The sequence below is a fragment of the Parasteatoda tepidariorum genome, chromosome 11 (assembly GCF_982258835.1).
Source record: "Parasteatoda tepidariorum strain Cologne lab strain chromosome 11, Ptep-v5.0, whole genome shotgun sequence".
Lineage (NCBI taxonomy): Eukaryota > Metazoa > Arthropoda > Arachnida > Araneae > Theridiidae > Parasteatoda > Parasteatoda tepidariorum.
This window is the reverse complement of record NC_141765.1, coordinates 18,700,361-18,718,566: the sequence shown is the minus strand read 5'-3', so window position 1 is coordinate 18,718,566 and position 18,206 is coordinate 18,700,361. Positions and strand designations below refer to the sequence as shown.

Genomic DNA, 18,206 nt, shown 5'->3' with positions numbered 1-18,206 from the left:
TTAATGTGCCTTTGAAATAAAATCTGCCGTGGTAGCTTAGTGGTTAGTGATTGGGGATTCAATACTCGACACCGCTTACACCCACCGAGTACATGCGATATATGGGCTCGTAAAATCTGCATAAATTAAATTCTGTGGTCGGTCACTGAGCAGTACCATGGATACAGGGATCTGAAGAAAATTTCCTTCCCCTTCAGATCTATGTCTAAATTAAGGAAGTTGCCTCCCGAATTGCGATGGCATGTCTTCGGATCATCCTCAGTGATGTTACTCAACGTAAATAAAGCATCTACTTACCTTGACGTAAAACTATAAAAAGAAATCATATGTAGGCAGATATAAGAATATTTGGATGTTTCCCTAGACACTATTTATAAAACACTGATGCCAAAAACATTGAACTGTTTGTGCAGCATAACAAGACTCAAACAGTCTGTTGTTTCACACAATTGTGAACGGATTTGGATGAAGTAGAACGAACGTGCTTTACAGATTAGATACAAATTTTAATAAATTTAATTTCTTTTTTTTTCTGTAACTGGCGTTGAATACCCGATCCAATTTTAAGTTGACGACAATCAATGTTCAACTCCGTATCCGTGTAATTTTGAACCGAACCCAGAAAGCAAAAAGACTCCTGGATCAAGCATTGGAACATTGTACTTGCAAAATAAGTATAATTAGTAGTGCCCTAATTATATGGTAATTAAGTTTTACGTGTTTATAAAACAATGATACTGGAAAAGCAAGACTTGTAGAGACTAGACTTGTAGATCAACACAGAAAGTGGCTGTTTTTTCTTCTAGCATATAAACGTGGACTGAATGATTTTAGAATATAATCATCAGGAATTTCTGCTCTAGTAATGGCCAAAAGATTTATTCTACAATTATGAACTTTTAGTCACTTTAACCCTTTGAACGTTATTCCCAGCTTCTTCTGAACGTTTAAATGCGGGCTTTCTTGCGTCAAAAATTTTTTCCTCCATATTCTTCAATGGAAAAGTAGTGTAAAGCATGGGAATTTCTGCACAATTTTACCTGTTGCTCAAGCTTGGATGATTAATTACTACTCATTAGAGTTCCTTGTAGTTCCGTAGCATCGGGTAATTTTCAAACTATCCTTCGCCGCAGTATTATTGTGCTAATGCGTTGGAACCATATTTTTTAACCTATTTATGGATTATATAATAGTAATTTAGGCATATTTTATCCAGTATTTTCTTTTTTACAGTCAGTGGTTATATATTTACCATAAATATTGGGAAGTTTTTCTTGATTGCCCATTCTTTATCAAAATGTTTTTCAACAATGAGTGGATTATATAATAGTTTTAGACATATTTTACCCATTTGTTTCTTTTTTACAGTCAGTGGTTGGCTATTTACCGTAAGCATAAAGAAGTTATTCTTGATTATGCATTTCTGTATCAACAACTTGAAGAATTGTCTCTCGCTTGGGATAAAAATGAAGAGGTACTCTCAATGGAAGAAGTAAGAATTCCTTTTTTTTTCATCGAAGAAAATTATCATAAAATGTAATTGAAGTTTTTTAGCTATGCACACTGAAAAATGGACCCCCCTGAATGACTTTAAATCTAATGAACGGATATTCCGTTCTAGGACTCAATCTTGTGGTTTGAGGGGCAACCTCAAATTAGCTAATTAATAATTACAGACGATATTCATAGACAGAGCAGACGGTATTCGTAGACAATGATGACGGTATTCGTAGACAGTGCGGACGGTATTCGTTGACAGTGCAGACGATATTCGGTCAGGAGACAATTTTGCCGCTCTCCTGACTAAACTATTGAGAGCATATTTCCCTGATTGCGTCTACCCCCTATATCTTAGGGGTTAGGAATCTGAATCCACCGAAAAAAGGCATACTTATTCAGAGAAAGTTTATTTTTTGTGTCTGATTTCGTAACTTGATATATCGTCTGAAGCATATTAATAAGCATATTTGAGGCCTACCCTTCAAACCATAATGATTGAGTCCTAGAACGTGAAAATCCGATCATTAGATAAGTAATTCAGGTGAGCCTGTTTTTTTCCCGCCCCATACATATCGATATAATTATAATTTCTTAAAACGAAAAATCCTTGACATCTTAAAAACTGCTTGGTATCTTAATTTTTCCTTTGATATCTTAATGATTTGATGCGTTCTGCTTTCCCGTCCACTCGTACTATATGAGATTGACCTTTAGTCATTATTTGATGACCATTGATGTTTTATTTTTTCATTCGTTAGTTGACGTTTTTCCACGAAAAAAGAGACAGAGAAATCAAACATCTGCTTTTCTTATATTTCCTTTACTTATTTTTAAAAAATGTACGTATCTGAAAGAAAACATTCATAAGAGTTTATTAAAATACAGATAAGTGATTAAGTTTAACGGTTACAATATTTGAAGAAGTTAAAGTTTTACAGCAACATCTCGATTTAACTAAACTAGCATAAAAGTGAATAACCTTTTGGACAAATGCTAACTTGAAAACAAATAATGTAACTTGCAAAAATAAAGTTAGAAGTTACGGGTTGCATAACTAGTAACTAAAAGATGGCTTAGGGCTTATGTTTGCTGGAATACAGAGCCTGAAGATTTATATATCAAGTAAGAATTTCTTAATCTATACGCCAGATACTTCTAATAAATCTGTGCGTGATTAATTTGGGTAATTATTCTTTTAAGTGAAGAAGAGATGAAAGAGAAAGAATATTGCTATCTAGACAAATGATGTGTTGTTTTCGATGCTTTTTTTTACGATGAATCAAATAAGCTAATCTGAAATTGATAAAACTAATTGTTTAGGAATGGTTTGTTTGTATAAAAAAACACTTAAGTACTTATGCATACCTGAAATTAAGCCGAAGCAAGTGAGGTATTGTTTCGTTTGTATTTTGTTACGGGGAATCGAATGCAATCAAAGACAAGTCATTAGAATTAATAGTTTAGAAGTTGTAAGACATAAAAATGTTTAATTTGTACAATATTTGACAAAGCTTTTGAAACGGATATATAGACAAGTGAGGTATTGTTTCCGATGTACTTTTTTACGCTATAACCAATAAAATAAAAGTTCTCATCCAAAATACTAAGAATTTTATGCATAAAAATTATAATTTTTGACTTATATCCTTTTATTCATAAAATCTTTATAACATCAAAGTTTTTAGTTATATCAACGTAATTTTGATTTTATTTGATGCTGAGTAAAAAACGCATAATATTTATCACTTCATTTGTTTATATAAGTGTGTCAGGCGTATAAATAGGTATAGGTACAAAACACTTCGTTTTGTACATAAAAGTCTTAATAGCGTTCGAACTATTGATCCTCAATGCTTTGTTTTAATCTAATTAGATTCAGCGAAAAAATTTCCACTGAAACCATAACCTAACTTCCATTGATAGACATGCCAACAGCGTAAATAAGTATAAACACAAAACTGATTTTTTATGGATATAACCGTGATAGCTTCTAAATTATTAGTTCTGTAGATTTTGAATCAGTTTTAGAGTAAAAATTCCAGTGTAAAAATGCATCGAACATAATACCTCATTTGTCTGAACAGCAACATTTAAATCTATTCCCCATTTTACCCTTTCTTGTCCCCCCTCAATATAACTTTTAAAGAAGGAAGAATGATTTAAAGATATTGGAAAAGAGTTCCAATATCATTAAATCATGTTTACCTAATATACGAACAGTGGTAAAAACGAATACTTTTATCATGAAGCGCGAAATGTTTTTACTAAGCCGCCCCACAACTAGTCTTCTAAGTCATCTTTAAAGTTCTAAAGCTATAGCACTAAATGTCATTGAAGTGATCTACTTTGTAGATCTGATCAGCTGTTATTTTACAGGTATTTAATAATAAAATAAAATTGCTGCTAATTTTTGTGCGTTTTCTTATTACTGCTTTTTCTCATTTAATCTGATATTTAGAATAATTTCACAAGTGTTTCATATACTTAGGAAGGAGACTTATCTGAATCTCTCAATGAATTTGTCGAACACTGTATTGAGCTCTTACGTCATCATCGGAAGTACTTTACTCCTCATAATACTTTGTCTTGGCACAGAATGAAATTCATGATGAAGTAAGTATTTCTTTACATTCATTCAATGCAATTACTTAGTAGTTATTTTTATACAATATGGATAAATTCCAATGTTGAGCCGTGGTACCTCAGTGGATAGAGCTCCAATGAAGTGCCCCGGTTTCGAATCCCAGCGATGGCTTGTCGATGCGAATTCCTCACCCGGGTTACACTTACTAGAGTGCTGACGTCAATTTCCTTAGTGGTAGACGAATCATCGGTTTGAGTTTCTTTGCCGTCAGGCTAAACATAACAGGTTCTCGTGGTTTTGCTCCCCATGTAACGCAAATGCGGGTAAGTTTCATCAAACAGTCCTCCATGAAGGCAAATTTCTCCCAATACTGGTTCCAGGAGCTTCCTTGTCTTCTGGATTGGGTTCAAAATTACAAGCCTACGGAGTTGAAGATTGAAGTTGAGTAATAATTGGGACGGCTGTTCAACTACAGTCTCAAAATTTCCAATGTTGTGAGCTATGTTATGCGTAACATTGCAATGCTTACGTTTGTAGCTCTACGTAACGTTTCAGTTTACAATGACGCTAGGAGTTGATTGTGGGATATATTTTTGGAAACCAAAGTAATTTAAAAATACCTCATATGTTATTTTCATATTACCATGATTTTTCTAATTGAAAGCCACCCAAGTAGTTCTAGGCTTTTGTTTTAAAATATTTTTTTTTTGTTGTATTGAAATAAAAAGGTACTAATTAAGAGCTATAAAAATATTACAATATTGAAGGTTTTTTAAAAGAAATAATAGAAGAAAATTAAAGTTTGCAATCTCGGAGTTTTTGTTCAATAGTTAGATTTCTTGCTTAAAATGAAACTTTTTTTAACTAAGTTTATGACTGTACTGCTGCCATCTATCGTATAATCGTTAAACTTGGCACAGTTCAATTCAGAAAATTTCTTCTAAGTTTCTCTTTAATCGATTTTAAATTTAAAAAAGGAAATAAGCAACAGGAAATTTAGTTAACGTTATTAGGAAGAAAACGCAATATCTACCCTTAACTAAATTAAAGGAACAATCTATGGTCATCATGTCTTTGGTTATAAACTCGTGATTGATGTAGAGAAATAAAATTTTTAAGTTTATAATCCGATAGCACACACACTAGAAAAAGGGTTTTATGATTCCAGAAAAATTAATATAATACAATTTTTTCCTTAACATGCACTTGATTGAATACAGACGGACTTCTATTTAACGAAGTAGCTAAATCACGGTAATAAGTTCGTTATATGGAAAACTCGTTAAATAGAAAATCACCTTTTGAAATATTTAAATAACACAAAACATGTTTTAAATTCATAAACACTAGGCATAATTAAAATAGCAATTGATGCACCTTTATCTTGTAAACTAGCATCTACTATTTATTGAATAAATCTTAATCATAAAAGAAATTTGCATAGAAAGCAAGAATATGGCAAAACATTATCCAGTGTTACACTATAATGCTACGTGTATTTTCAACTGAAAAAAGCTAAATTTATGCATATAATTATGGCTGCGTTTATTATAAAAGTAATTTTAAACATACACTACCACATGCGTTCTTAAGTTCAAATGGTACTGATAAAATTCGTTAATTTTTCGTTTGAAATGCAAACAAAAAGGGAAGGGGATTTTACTGCCTTCACTAAAAGTTAAGTGGTTTTGAAAATCAATTCAAGGTCATTTTCCTCATAAAATGCGTTAACAAGTTTGGAATGTTCTGAAATAGTTTGGGAAATAGGGAAAGTGGAGCTCAAAGAAAAGTTCGTTAAATAGAAAATTCACTTCACTATTCGGAAGTAATTTTACGAAGAAATTTCCAAAATATTCTTGGTACCTCGAAAAAAATCTCAAAATAGTGAAATTCCCAAAATGGAAGCTTGTTAAATAGAAGTTCGACTGTGTTTTAAACGAATGTTTCTTAAACTTTGAAGGGAGAAAATTTAATTTTTAAGCGGAATATAAATCTCATTTTTCCTTTGATTTGAGATTTCTGCGCCTTCTTTGAAAACTAAAGATAACTCTAGTTTATTTTTAAATTGTTTTATTCTATCAATATTTTATTAGTTAGCATTTATTTCAAATCCTCCATTTCGAGTTTATTTACGCGCATCAAACGCACTACCTCTACTATACTTCTGACAATAGGTTTTAGTTTGTTTTTATTTATTTACTTTCTATCAGAATTCTTTCTTTTTTTGTGTGTCATTATTAATCCCTGAAATAGTCTATTTTTGTTTTTAAAAAAAAAATTTGATAATTCAATAGTAAAAAAATTTTAAAAAAAATTCACCTAAAGTAAAAAATAATTTAAAAATTCGTAAAAATGAATTTTCAACATCGAAGCTCTGTTGCCAAAGAAAATAAAAAAGCCATAGTTTAAGACCAATGCAATGCGACGCAATGCATTAACTTGAAGCAATGCGACGATTTGAAACTATATATATATGATATATATATAATCTTGCCATGAAGAATCATCTGGGCCTTAGAACAGGCAAATAACTTAAATATTTTAAAAGCTATTAAACATTTTTTTAAAAAATCGCCAATTTTGCTATATTTTTCCACCTAGATGAAAATTATCAAAATCACTACCTTATTCTAAATTTTAGAAAATTTCTATGAGCCCAGGTTATGCAACATTAGAGTAACTTTTGAAATATTAAAAAATTAGACCACAAACGTTTTTCATTTTCACAGAACTGTGACTTTTCTTCATATTGATGTTTTATGCAATTTTCAAAGTAAGCGTAGACAGCACTGGCTTTAGATAGAATAAACTTGACCTAACAGTCATGAGTAACAGTTGCAAACTCATAACAGTTACAAAATTAGCATATTATTCGCAAAAACGCATCCTATCATATTACGACGGAGACTTCGAAAAACAGCCTGGAAGAAGTTAGTAATGTACGGCTGCCTGCGTTCTGCGTTAGGTAACTAGAATTTCTCATTAAAGAGCTTCAAAATTAGTTACGAAGTTCGTCAAAAGATGGCGTAGATAACTGAAAAATCAATAAAAACAATCTTTTCTGCTGCATATTTGATCATTATAACTGAAATATTTGTAGGAGTCTCTGTTAGTTTTGTCTTCACACAGCATAACATTATTTCTACGTTTAGTACTTTTTAGTTTTCAGAAAATATTGTTTTATAGTTTTTCCTAATTACCTGCTGCATGCGTTGATGATTTTTTTAAACTGATATTGAAGTTTCGTGAAAATAACTTGTAATTTTCGAAGCAAAACGCATCAAATCGTACTTTTTTATGTCTTTCCATTTCTCAAAATTTTTTAAATCGTCGAATCATATTTGGGACACTCAATTTATGTAACTTACAATCAATCAATCAATTAGAATCAATCAATTATATAACTTTATTAATCTATATACATTTGAAATTGCGCAAATTTTATAGAGTCTCAACAAAACAAAAAAATGCACAATCAAAAGAATCTTGAACTTTTTCTGTCGGCGTCTCTTCTTGTACGTTCGGCGTTTTTGTGCCCGTATGGTGGGCGTCGCATGCCGTGCGACGATGAGAAAAATTGCATCATTGAAATTGAATTTGTTGCTACTTACAAGTCTCTTTAAATCCCGATTATTTTTGTATTTCTGAATATTGCTAAGAGATGACGCAACTAATTTCACTTACGTCACAAGTTTCGATGTGAGATTTCCCGACTTGAATTGAAGTCAAAATAATTTTGTACTTTCTGTCATTTCGTTTTCATTAGTGTTTCCGTTGGTGTAGTGTAAGGTTGGAAAATTATTTTCCAAAATATTTTTTAACCTAATTTTAATAATTATTTTAAGCAGATATTTGTCTTTAACACCTTAATGCAGTGCTTTCCAAACTTTTTGTACCTGCGCCCCCCTCTTTGGAAAAAAATTTGTTGTGCCCCCCTTAATTTTTCTAACAATCCAATTTCATAAACACTCATCTGATATTGTAATTTATTTAATGGGCTACAAAATAATATACAATATTATGTATAAAAATACATAAAAAATAATTATCTATTTTAAGAAATAATAATATAATGTAATAAAAACAAATCTTACAAAAGTACAAAAAATAGAATTCAACATTAATACAACATTATACAAATTTAATGTGAAGGGTGAGCTTGTTTTTCAGCACAAATTTCGTCAAACCGTGGTATCATTGAAGATATCGCGGTTCTCAGTTCCTTTTCAATCTTTAAGCAAGATCGATACTTTGTCTTTAAGACAGCTACTGCAGAAAACCCAGGTCCCGCAGTGGACTGATCGTTAAGACACGGTTCCCAGCAGATCACCGAAGTCAAGCATCACTGGCTACGGTCAGTGTGCGGGTGGGTGCCCACTTGGATCAGTCTGCGTGGGGACCGAGGGTGTGCGGTATTGGTCCTCGTTAAACTGTGCTACCGTAAAGTGCTCGACTTCGCGCGCAGGTCGTCGGGCTACTGAAGCGGGGGTGCCATCCCCTCCGCAGAGGATCAAAATTGTGATGGCATGTCTTCGGATCATCCTCCGGGATGTTTCCCAGACCGTCGCCAATAGCCCATTGTGCAGCTCTAGTGCGACGTAAATTAACAACAACAACAACAGAAAACCCAGTTTCACATAAGTAAGATGTTACAAAGGGCAATAAAATTTCTAAAGCTTTATGTGTTGAAGTAGGAAACTCGTCCTTTACTCGTAACCAAAACGTGACAATATTTTCGTGTTGTAACATCTGCTTTAATGTGCTGTCACTAGATAAGTCAATTATCATTTCCTGCTCTGCTGTCGTAAGGCCAAAATCATCATTTTTTTCAATCACAAACGGGTTTCTAATCCATTCATATTTGGACATGTCAAGATCTTTAAAGTAAAACGAGAATTGCTCCCTTAAACTGGTCAAGTGTTTATTAATAAGAACTTTACTTTCTTCTATTTCATCTGCAAGACAGGTAATTTTAAAAGTGGGAAACATGTCAAAGTTATTATTTTTCAAACTTATTATCCACAGTTCCAATTTTCTCATAAATGCAGTAACCTTGTCTTTCTGGACAAAAGCATGAATTTGAGGCCCTTGCAATGATTTATTTAAAGTACTGAGTCTTTGAAAAATATCCACTAAATACGCAAGTTTTACAAGGAATTTCGTGTCATAAAACAAGTTTGCTTCATCTCTATTACTATCAGTAAGGAATATGGCGATCTCTTCTTTTAGCTCAAACATCCTTTGAAGTACTTTGGAACGAGAAAGCCAACGTGCCTCACAATAATATAGAAGTGATGTATATTCTGAACCCATGTCATTACAAAATTTTGCGAAAAGCCTTCCTCTTAATGGGCTATTTTTGATAAAATTTACAACTCTTATAATAACTTGAAATACTGTTAGTAAATCTTCACCCATATCTCTTGAAACAAGTGATTGTCGATGAATCATGCAATGCGTCCAACTTGCCCGAGGAGCCACCTTTCGAACTAGTGACTGTAGACCAGCGTTTTTTCCTGCCATAGATGGAGCTCCATCTGTGCATAGTCCAACACAGTTCTCCCACAGAATGTTATATTCATTGAAAAATTTATCAATCATATTAAAAACTTCACTTGCTGTAGTATTGCCTTCAATAGGTTTACAGAATAACATGTCTTCTCTAACATCAGTTTCCACAACATATCTTACATATGTAATCAAGTGTGCATCCTTAAGAACATCTGTAGCCTCATCTACTTGCAACGCGAAAGAAGATAGTTTTACTTTTTCTATTAATTGATCGCAAAGATCTTCAGATATATCGGATATTCGTCTTCCCACCGTATTATCTGCAAGTGGAATGATTTTAAGTTGATCAGCATATGATTCACCTAGCATCGTAGCTACCATGTCAATAGCTGCAGGTAGCACTAAAGTTTCTCCTATTACATGGGGTTTTTTGCATTTAGCAATTCTGTAAGAAACCTTATAAGACGCAAGCAATGCTTTTTGTGTAACAGACATGGTCTTTGAAAACATTTCTTTTTGTTTATTTAAATTCTCCAATTTTCTTCGGAAAAATTCTATTGTCTTGCCAACGTGATCTGCATGTACGTTTTCGAGATGCCGTTTTAATTTATTTGGTTTCATGCTGTCTGAGGCCAAAGTATTCAGACACAGCAAACACATTGGTCGTTCTTGGCCATTAATGACTTTACATGTAAATCCAAATGATAAGTACATTGGATCATATTTTCTACGATTAGGTTTACTATTTTGCGAAGATGTTTCGCTATTTTCGTTACCTCTTCTTTTGCCGTCTGCTTCTGCTTCATTCAATTTTCTTTTCAACCCAGTTACGTATTTATCCATCTAAAAGGGTTATTATTTTAAATCAAATAAAAATACTTTATAACAGTTTTGAAATTTACCTCAATATTAATTTAGAAGTGTACCAAAGCGAGTTTGTAGAGTTTGTAGACAATCTGCGTGGAAACGGTCGAGTTTAACCAACGTTTCTTAACGAAATGCCGCGTGTCTGCTCTCGTCTGGGCGCACGCATCCAGGTGTAGTCGCGTCGTCCGAGTTTGAAAAACCCCGCAGTCGCGCGCAATTGATGATAGTTCCACACCAGATGTAATGAGCGCTAACGTCGTCGAATTAACGACGGCCTTGGCTCATAAGCCTTGTCGGGGCCTGCTGCCTGCTTCTGTTTACTGAAGTTTGGCGGGAGTAACCCCGAGAATACCCGGGATGATCCGAGTGCTTGTCTAGTGTTTCCTCGCGCTCGGCTCCAAACGGGAAAGCAAGATGTTTTCGTTCCAGCAAGAGTATGGATGGATTTTTTAGCATTTATACCCGAGATATTCGCGGCGAGGATTGTAGATTACGTATTACCGTTTTTCTGATTAATTTTTTTGACACCTGTTCGACTTTTTTGGTTTGTATTCGAAAATGATATTTTGGAATCAGCTGCGTGCCCCCCCTGCAACAGTCTCGCGCCCCCCTAGGGGGGCGCGCCCCACAGTTTGGAACACGCTGCCTTAATGCAATAAAGTTAATTAATATGTTATCATAGTGTATTTTTCTAAGATAAAACTCGAGTGCATTGCAGAGAAAACTGGTGATCAGTGCACGAGACATCATATATTTCACCACCAATAGGTCGAGCAAAAAACTGCTTGCTGGCAAAAATATTTCAGATTTTCGAATTTAGAATGGAACATACATTAATTTTCAATAATAATTTTGGGGGGAGGTGGATATTCGAAAAAAAATCTAGCAGAGAAAGGGTTAAAATATTTGAAAATTGATTTTAAGATAAACATGTTTGATGGATAGAAAAATTAAAAGTACTAGCTCAATCTATTTTCTTTAAAAACTACAGCATTGTTTTAATTTTTGCATTTTAGACATGCATCGAAACACACAATTACTTTTTCTAAAAAATCTTTTATACAGTAAAATATAACTTATTTAGTGCTGCATCTGTTCAGAATATTAACAAGTAATCACCAAATGGAAACTCAGTTCGCTTTCTTTTATTTTTAAACATCTTAAGACGATATAATGTCTTTTGGTGTCGCAGTCAGTTGCATGAATGTCAAAAAATGACCTCTTTGGAAGCTAGTTGTAGGAAGTTTTTGCGATAATTCCTATAATTAAACGGAATAAATTTCCTCTAAAAATTGACTGTGAATTATATCTTAATTGTTCTTAAAATTTGAAGTTTGGATTTGTGTTAAGCTTCCATCTCTTGAGAAATGTCCATTAATATTGCAAATTGTGAAAAGTATTGTAAAAGAGGGCAGAAATATTCTAATTTTCAATAGACTTATTTCTCTATTAAAACTTGAAAGCCTCAAATCAAAAATCTTGTTGGTTTTTCGCTATTACTTATTTTTAAAGTAAATATAATGCTGAATATCCGTAATATACGAAAATAATTATAAAAATTTACGACGAAATATTAACGTATGCAACAGCTACTTTGTTAAATAAATTTTTCAATAACAAATCTGAGGGAATATGAATGGTTTTTGCGTGTTTCAATGGTTTTAAGATGTCAACAATTTAAGTGTAAAGATAATTGCAACAGATCGTAGGAAAGAATAAATGGCTTTTAATTTATAGTTTCTTGATCTTTTTGCTTTTCTTGAAGTGGTCCGAAGGCAACAGATAAGGAATTCATTGATAAGGTTTGTTAAACAATATTTTTATTTAATTTTAGGTAAATAAAATGAAAAGCTACTTATGTAAATAGTTTAAATATAAAAAAAGTTAAAATATTTTTCTCAGCGAAATATTTATATGGAATTGACTTGTACATAAAAACTTATAAGTGAATATTTTAAAAAAAAAAAAAATATTTTTTTTGTATGAATATAATCATTACACAATGTCTTTGCTGTGTGTTTAATTTATATAACTATTTTAAAAGTAATCATGTTGTTAAAACAATTTTTAAAAAAACTTCATTCCTTTCCAAAAATTTACTTGGAAGCCTGTGTGCAATTAATATAATATTTTTGCAACAGAATTCCATTGTCTTGCTCTTAAAATAGGAAGTAGTGCAAATCGCGTAGACATTGTAATGCCAATGTTTTCCCTATAAGTTTATTGTTTATAGGTCATTTTTTTCAAGTAATATTATGTTAAAATATTCTTAGGATTATGAATGATTTATAAAAAGAAATTAATTTATCGTATTACCTAAAACTAGTTTGATTTTTAAGATAATTTTTTATAAGTGGAAATGTGGGTAGGATTTTTAAAATTTCACTTATTGTAAAGAATTCCTGGTTTATAAATAGCCAGATTTTCATGTTGTGGGTTTATAAATTGAAATAAGCTCGATAAGAATAATCAATTGAGTGAATAACACACTAGAGAAAATCGTTCCACAGTGTTGACCTCTCGGCTTGACTCCACGCTAACCTGTAATGTTACCACATTTATACAAACAAAGCTCTGTATTGGTATTTTTTGTATTTTCTGCAGTTATCAGAAGATAATAGTACAAATCATAGGTGGAAAAATAGCTTCCTATTGACATTTAAAAATTAATGAAGTTTGTGAGAAGTATACTACCCATGGTCTTATAAAGAGTTAATTTGACATCCAAAATTACAGTGAAAAAGAAAAGAGTTATTATAGTGTTTATTTTTTAATCGAAATTAAATTCTATTAAGAAATAAACACTATAATAACTTTCTTTCCACTGTATTTTTGGTTGTCATATTAACTCTTTATAAGGCTATGGGTAGTATACCTCTCGCAAACTTCTTTAATTTTTAAATGTCAATGGGAAGCTATTTTGTATATTGTATTTTGTATAAGTGAGAAATAACTGAATTCTAAGTTTAATAAATAGAAATAAACTCGGTATGAAATGATCAATTAAGTGAATGCATAACACATTGGAGAAAATAGTTCCACAGTCTTTGCATCTCTGCTTGACAGTGCAATAACCTTCACTGTAAATATAATTATACATACAAAGCCCTTCATTGATATTTGTTGTATTTTCTGAAGTTCTCAGAAAATGGTGGCACAGATCATAGATAGCTTCCCATCGACATTTAAAAATTAATGAAGTTGGTGGGAATTATACTACCCATGGTCTTATAAAGGATTAATCTAATATCCTAAAATACAAGGAAAAATGTTACTTATTTTTATTTAATGTATATCCTAAAATACAATGAAAATTGTAAAATAATACAATGAAAAGTGTAAGTCTAAATAGAATGATATTTTGTATAAGTAGGAAATATTTAGAGAATAAAATAAAAGTAAAAGTAGCTGTAGTTAAAACATATTTTTTACCTCTCTTTGAGAAGCTTTCTTATTTATGTTAGGAAACTGATAAAAATATTAACCACCACAGACACTCTATCAAATAAATACTGACTAACATCACCTTAATAATGAATAAAAAAATGCTTTTAGAAAGCCTAAATTTTCGTAAAACCATGAAATTTTCAACTATTCTAAAATTTCAGATTTTAAACTGATTTATTACATGGAGATTTGTGCATACATCAATGCTATATGTAATAAGTAAAAAACAATTTTTGCCTTTTAAAAGAAAAATCTTTTTGCTTGTGATTTGTAAAGAATAATGAAAACAAAAAAAAGTACAGCTTTGACTAAAAATATATTATTCAGCTTTCTATATATTGATAGAATAACATAAAAATAGAAAAAGAAACAAGTCAGAGAGACTATTTCTAATGAGATATGGCCTTAGGTTGTAAAAACAAATAAAGGAGTTTCTTAAAATTAAAGATAAAAAAAAGTGTATTTTTCCATGGCTTTCAATGCACGAGGAAAATTCAAAAGCTTTTTACACAATTGCTGATATTCGGGAAGGCTTATTTCTTGCTTTTTATTCTATTTCAATCACTTGAGAGGCTTTTATCAATACTGGATCATTTTAAAAAGTAGTTAAATGACTTTTTGGAACATTGAAATACTTTCAATGGGTTCTATACTGGCAGAAAAGTAAAGCTCACATTTTACATTTGTCAAAGAATAATCCTTTGCTTTTATTTTTTACTCCGATTACTGAATTTAGAAGGAAAAAAAAATTTCTTCTAATAAAATAATGCAAAAAACTGAGACAAAACATCACTATATAAAGCAAATAATACTTAAGATATTGCACTCTGTAAAATAATAACTACTCTGCATTTTTGGCGTTTGTAAAGAAAACTAAATAAATGAAGGAAACTTACAACACTTATAAAAATAGAATGACATAAAAATATTGTACTGCATATATTTAAATTGATATACAGCTGCTCTCCGTAATCATCGCCCTTAATATACATTTTTTAATAAGCTATATTTAACTCAAATCAAAACAATTTCCACATTAAGGGTCGTAAATTAATATTTAAGCGAGGAAGAAAGAAATGCATTCCCGAAATATTTAGAATCACTAGACAGGAAAATGGGGTGAAAAACATTTTTCGAGGTTCAATTACTTTATGAAATTTAGAGGTGTTTTTAATTTATCTCCATTTCAAGTGCGCAAAATAAAAAATGCAACAGCTTTATCATTTTTAATCTAGTGATCAGATTATCATGTACGGAGATGCAATCCTAATGGTTCAGGAGGTTGACTTTACATATGCTAATTAATTTAAGTAATAGATTCAGACACAAAACCGTACTTTCTGTGAATAAACATGTATTTCCTTCATGGATTTGGATTCTGAATTCTAAATTAGGGAGTGAGTTGCCACAATCTGAAAAATATTATTCCAATAGATTAGGCAGAAGTGAGGTCGAACGTTTGGACCCCTTAAAGTTGAAAACCATTTTCGCGTCTCTAGATCTCTGGAACCATTCAAAAGAATCTAAAAATTTTGAGTATCAACAATCCAAATCCGTCTATGCGAGTTTACTTAAAATAAGTACATTCTTATGTCTGACTTCGTAACTTAAAATGTCGATTGGTCAAATGCATTAACATCTGATTATTGAATCAAAAGTTATTAGGTTATCCAATTTTTTATTTTGCGTATTGTTTATATGACACTTTCATTTTGAAAAATTTTGTATTTGTTTAATTTTTTAACGATGTGTGAAATATATATATTTTGCGAAGTATGAATGATATTACGATGTATCATTTAACGATGTATCAATTAATTTATATCATAAATCTAACATTGAATTTTGAGATACAACTTATTTGTGTTTTTATTTAGATCCTTATCAATAACATATTTGATGAATGCTTTCAAAGAATTTTTTCCCTTTCGTAACGACTTTCACGTTGAAGTATCAAACGCTTTGAAGGTGAGTTATGTTGTTATGAATTGTCTATTAATATTATATAATTTTTTAGCCCTGTTTAAAATTTAAACTCCTATTGCCTAAGGGGCTGTTTATATATGTTGTCACACTTTAACTATTTTGACCCCCTGTTTTATTTGTCACTAAGTGTCACACTCCAGAATACTGCTTTGTAAAATGTTGCGCTATATTACAAAGCGCAACGTATGAGATTATATATTTTTTTCTTTAGTTTTAATGACATTTGTGAGTATAACAATGTTACTTATTTTGCATGAAATCCGAGTAATTTTTTCTACAAAGAAATTTATATTTAACATAAAATGAAATTTTTTTTGAGGATTTTGTGATGCATTACTTCACATTTTAATGCCGAGACTAGGTCTAAACCTAGACCGTGCTTTCAATTTTACAATTTTTATTTATTGAACAAATTTTCAACTTATTTTGTAGATAAATGTAATTTTTTTTCTATGGTGTTGGAAGTGTGAACACAAATAATAAAACAATGGTTTTAATGTAATCACCAATTCCAGCAACAACGAGGAACAGTCTCAGAACGAAATAACAGAAGTCAGTGTAAAATATTTAGCTGAAATGGTTCCACATGCTGCAGAAAAATATAGTTTTATAGTTTTTCTGTTCAGCAGCGTCATCTTTTGGCGAAGTTTTAAGAATAATGCAGAAGTCAATGTCAAATCTGTATTGAAGAGAAAAACAAAATAATCCTTGCGAGTTTATTGCGCAAGTTTCAAACCCACTCTATAAATGGTTGTGGACACTAACATGTTAATAAAATTATGCTTATTTATTTGAATACATTTATTATCGATTAAAAATATTTTCCCCTATTTTGAAAGTCATGTCAACAACTAATTTTCTAATATTATTTATAATCAAGAAGCTAGTTGCATTTAATATTAATTATTTTATAATACATTAAAATCTTAAAATTTATGAAAAATAACAAGAATTTTTAAAAAGTCATGGTCTTGATTAGCATTAAAAAATGAATTAATATACAAAAATGGGAAACTGGTTGTTAACATTAGAGTAAGTTTTTGGTCTCAACATTTAATACCCGTTTTTATTTCCAGAAGAGTAATACTATCTGGATGGAAGAAATAAAGTCAGAAATTGAACTCAATCAGGTATAATGCTCTTAAATTCAAAATTTATAATTTTATTGTGAAATTTCATACATTATTTCTTCAAAATACAGGTAAACCCAAAAAAAGAAAATTTAAATTTCAAATGAAAAATTTTGTTTTCTTTTTATATAATGCCAAATTTTTCCTACATCATCATAAAATAGAGAGTTTGCAATTTCTCGCTCATAAAACGCCTCTCTTGTCTTGGCTGGTAAGTTTATTGTACTCTTTTAATCTTTGTAATTTTCAATTACACGAATTTATAAATTCAGCTTAAGCTCTGTCTTAAGTATTCTTCATCAAAACTTGGATGGTAACCTATTGGTATAAATCTTTGATTTAAATAAAAGTCTAATGGGTTTAAATCAGCGTGTCAGCTTCCTATTTTTTGTTTCCTTTTTGATTTTGAATAAGACATCAGATCCTCAGCATTGCAAATCACATTGCAAAACATCTGATGCGCAGCAACCATCATCATCACGTCGTTGTTCACAAAATTGTGAAGAATAATTTACTTTTTTTATATTCTATGATACTACCTAGTTGTTGTATCTTAGATACTTAATTATGAATGACTGTTAACTTGGATTTTGAGCAGTATAACCACCATCCCTCGCAATTTCTAAAAAATTAGAGTAAAATAATTAATCAATTTAAGTAATAATTAATCAAAGTAATAATTAATTAATTAAAAAGTAAAAAAATTAATCTTTATAAAAAACTTTTTCTTTGTGTCAACATATTCAACATAGAAATACTTCATTGAGACTACCTTTTATAAATTACTCCCATCCAACATTATGACATTTTTACAATACCACCGTTTAAGAATTGATATACATTTTCAGGCATTAATTTAATCTTAGCATTAACTATTTTCACATTTTTATAAGATCTAATGTTATTGCAAATTATTTCCTTTCTGTATTGTAAGCAGCACATACCAACTTCAAAGGATATCAGAAGACAGTGTCAAGTATAGAAACACAAATTCATAATAAGGGTGTTCCGTAACGGCTGTCCTTAATATGTACTTTCGGAATCCTCGTAAAAAATTAAATAAAAAAATACACACATATTCTACAGACATTAAACGTAGGGATTCACAATTTATTATTTAAGCCAGGAAGAAACAAAAACGTTTTCTAAATCTGTTGCACTGCTAGTAAGTCTTACAAGCC

General features: G+C 31.0%; 1 protein-coding gene across 4 annotated transcripts in view; it reads left to right on the top strand.

Moving 5' to 3' along the window:
* Window positions 1-18,206, top strand: part of LOC107451031 (BAI1-associated protein 3) — a 392,542-nt gene that overhangs the window by 305,974 nt on the left and 68,362 nt on the right. For all 4 annotated transcript variants that reach the window (XM_087155406.1, XM_087155403.1, XM_087155404.1 and 1 more), the window contains exons 12-15: window positions 1,369-1,492; window positions 3,989-4,113; window positions 15,787-15,877; window positions 16,972-17,025. In XM_087155406.1, coding sequence (XP_087011532.1) covers window positions 1,369-1,492; window positions 3,989-4,113; window positions 15,787-15,877; window positions 16,972-17,025 — 394 coding nt within the window. The remainder of the gene's footprint in view (window positions 1-1,368; window positions 1,493-3,988; window positions 4,114-15,786; window positions 15,878-16,971; window positions 17,026-18,206) is intronic.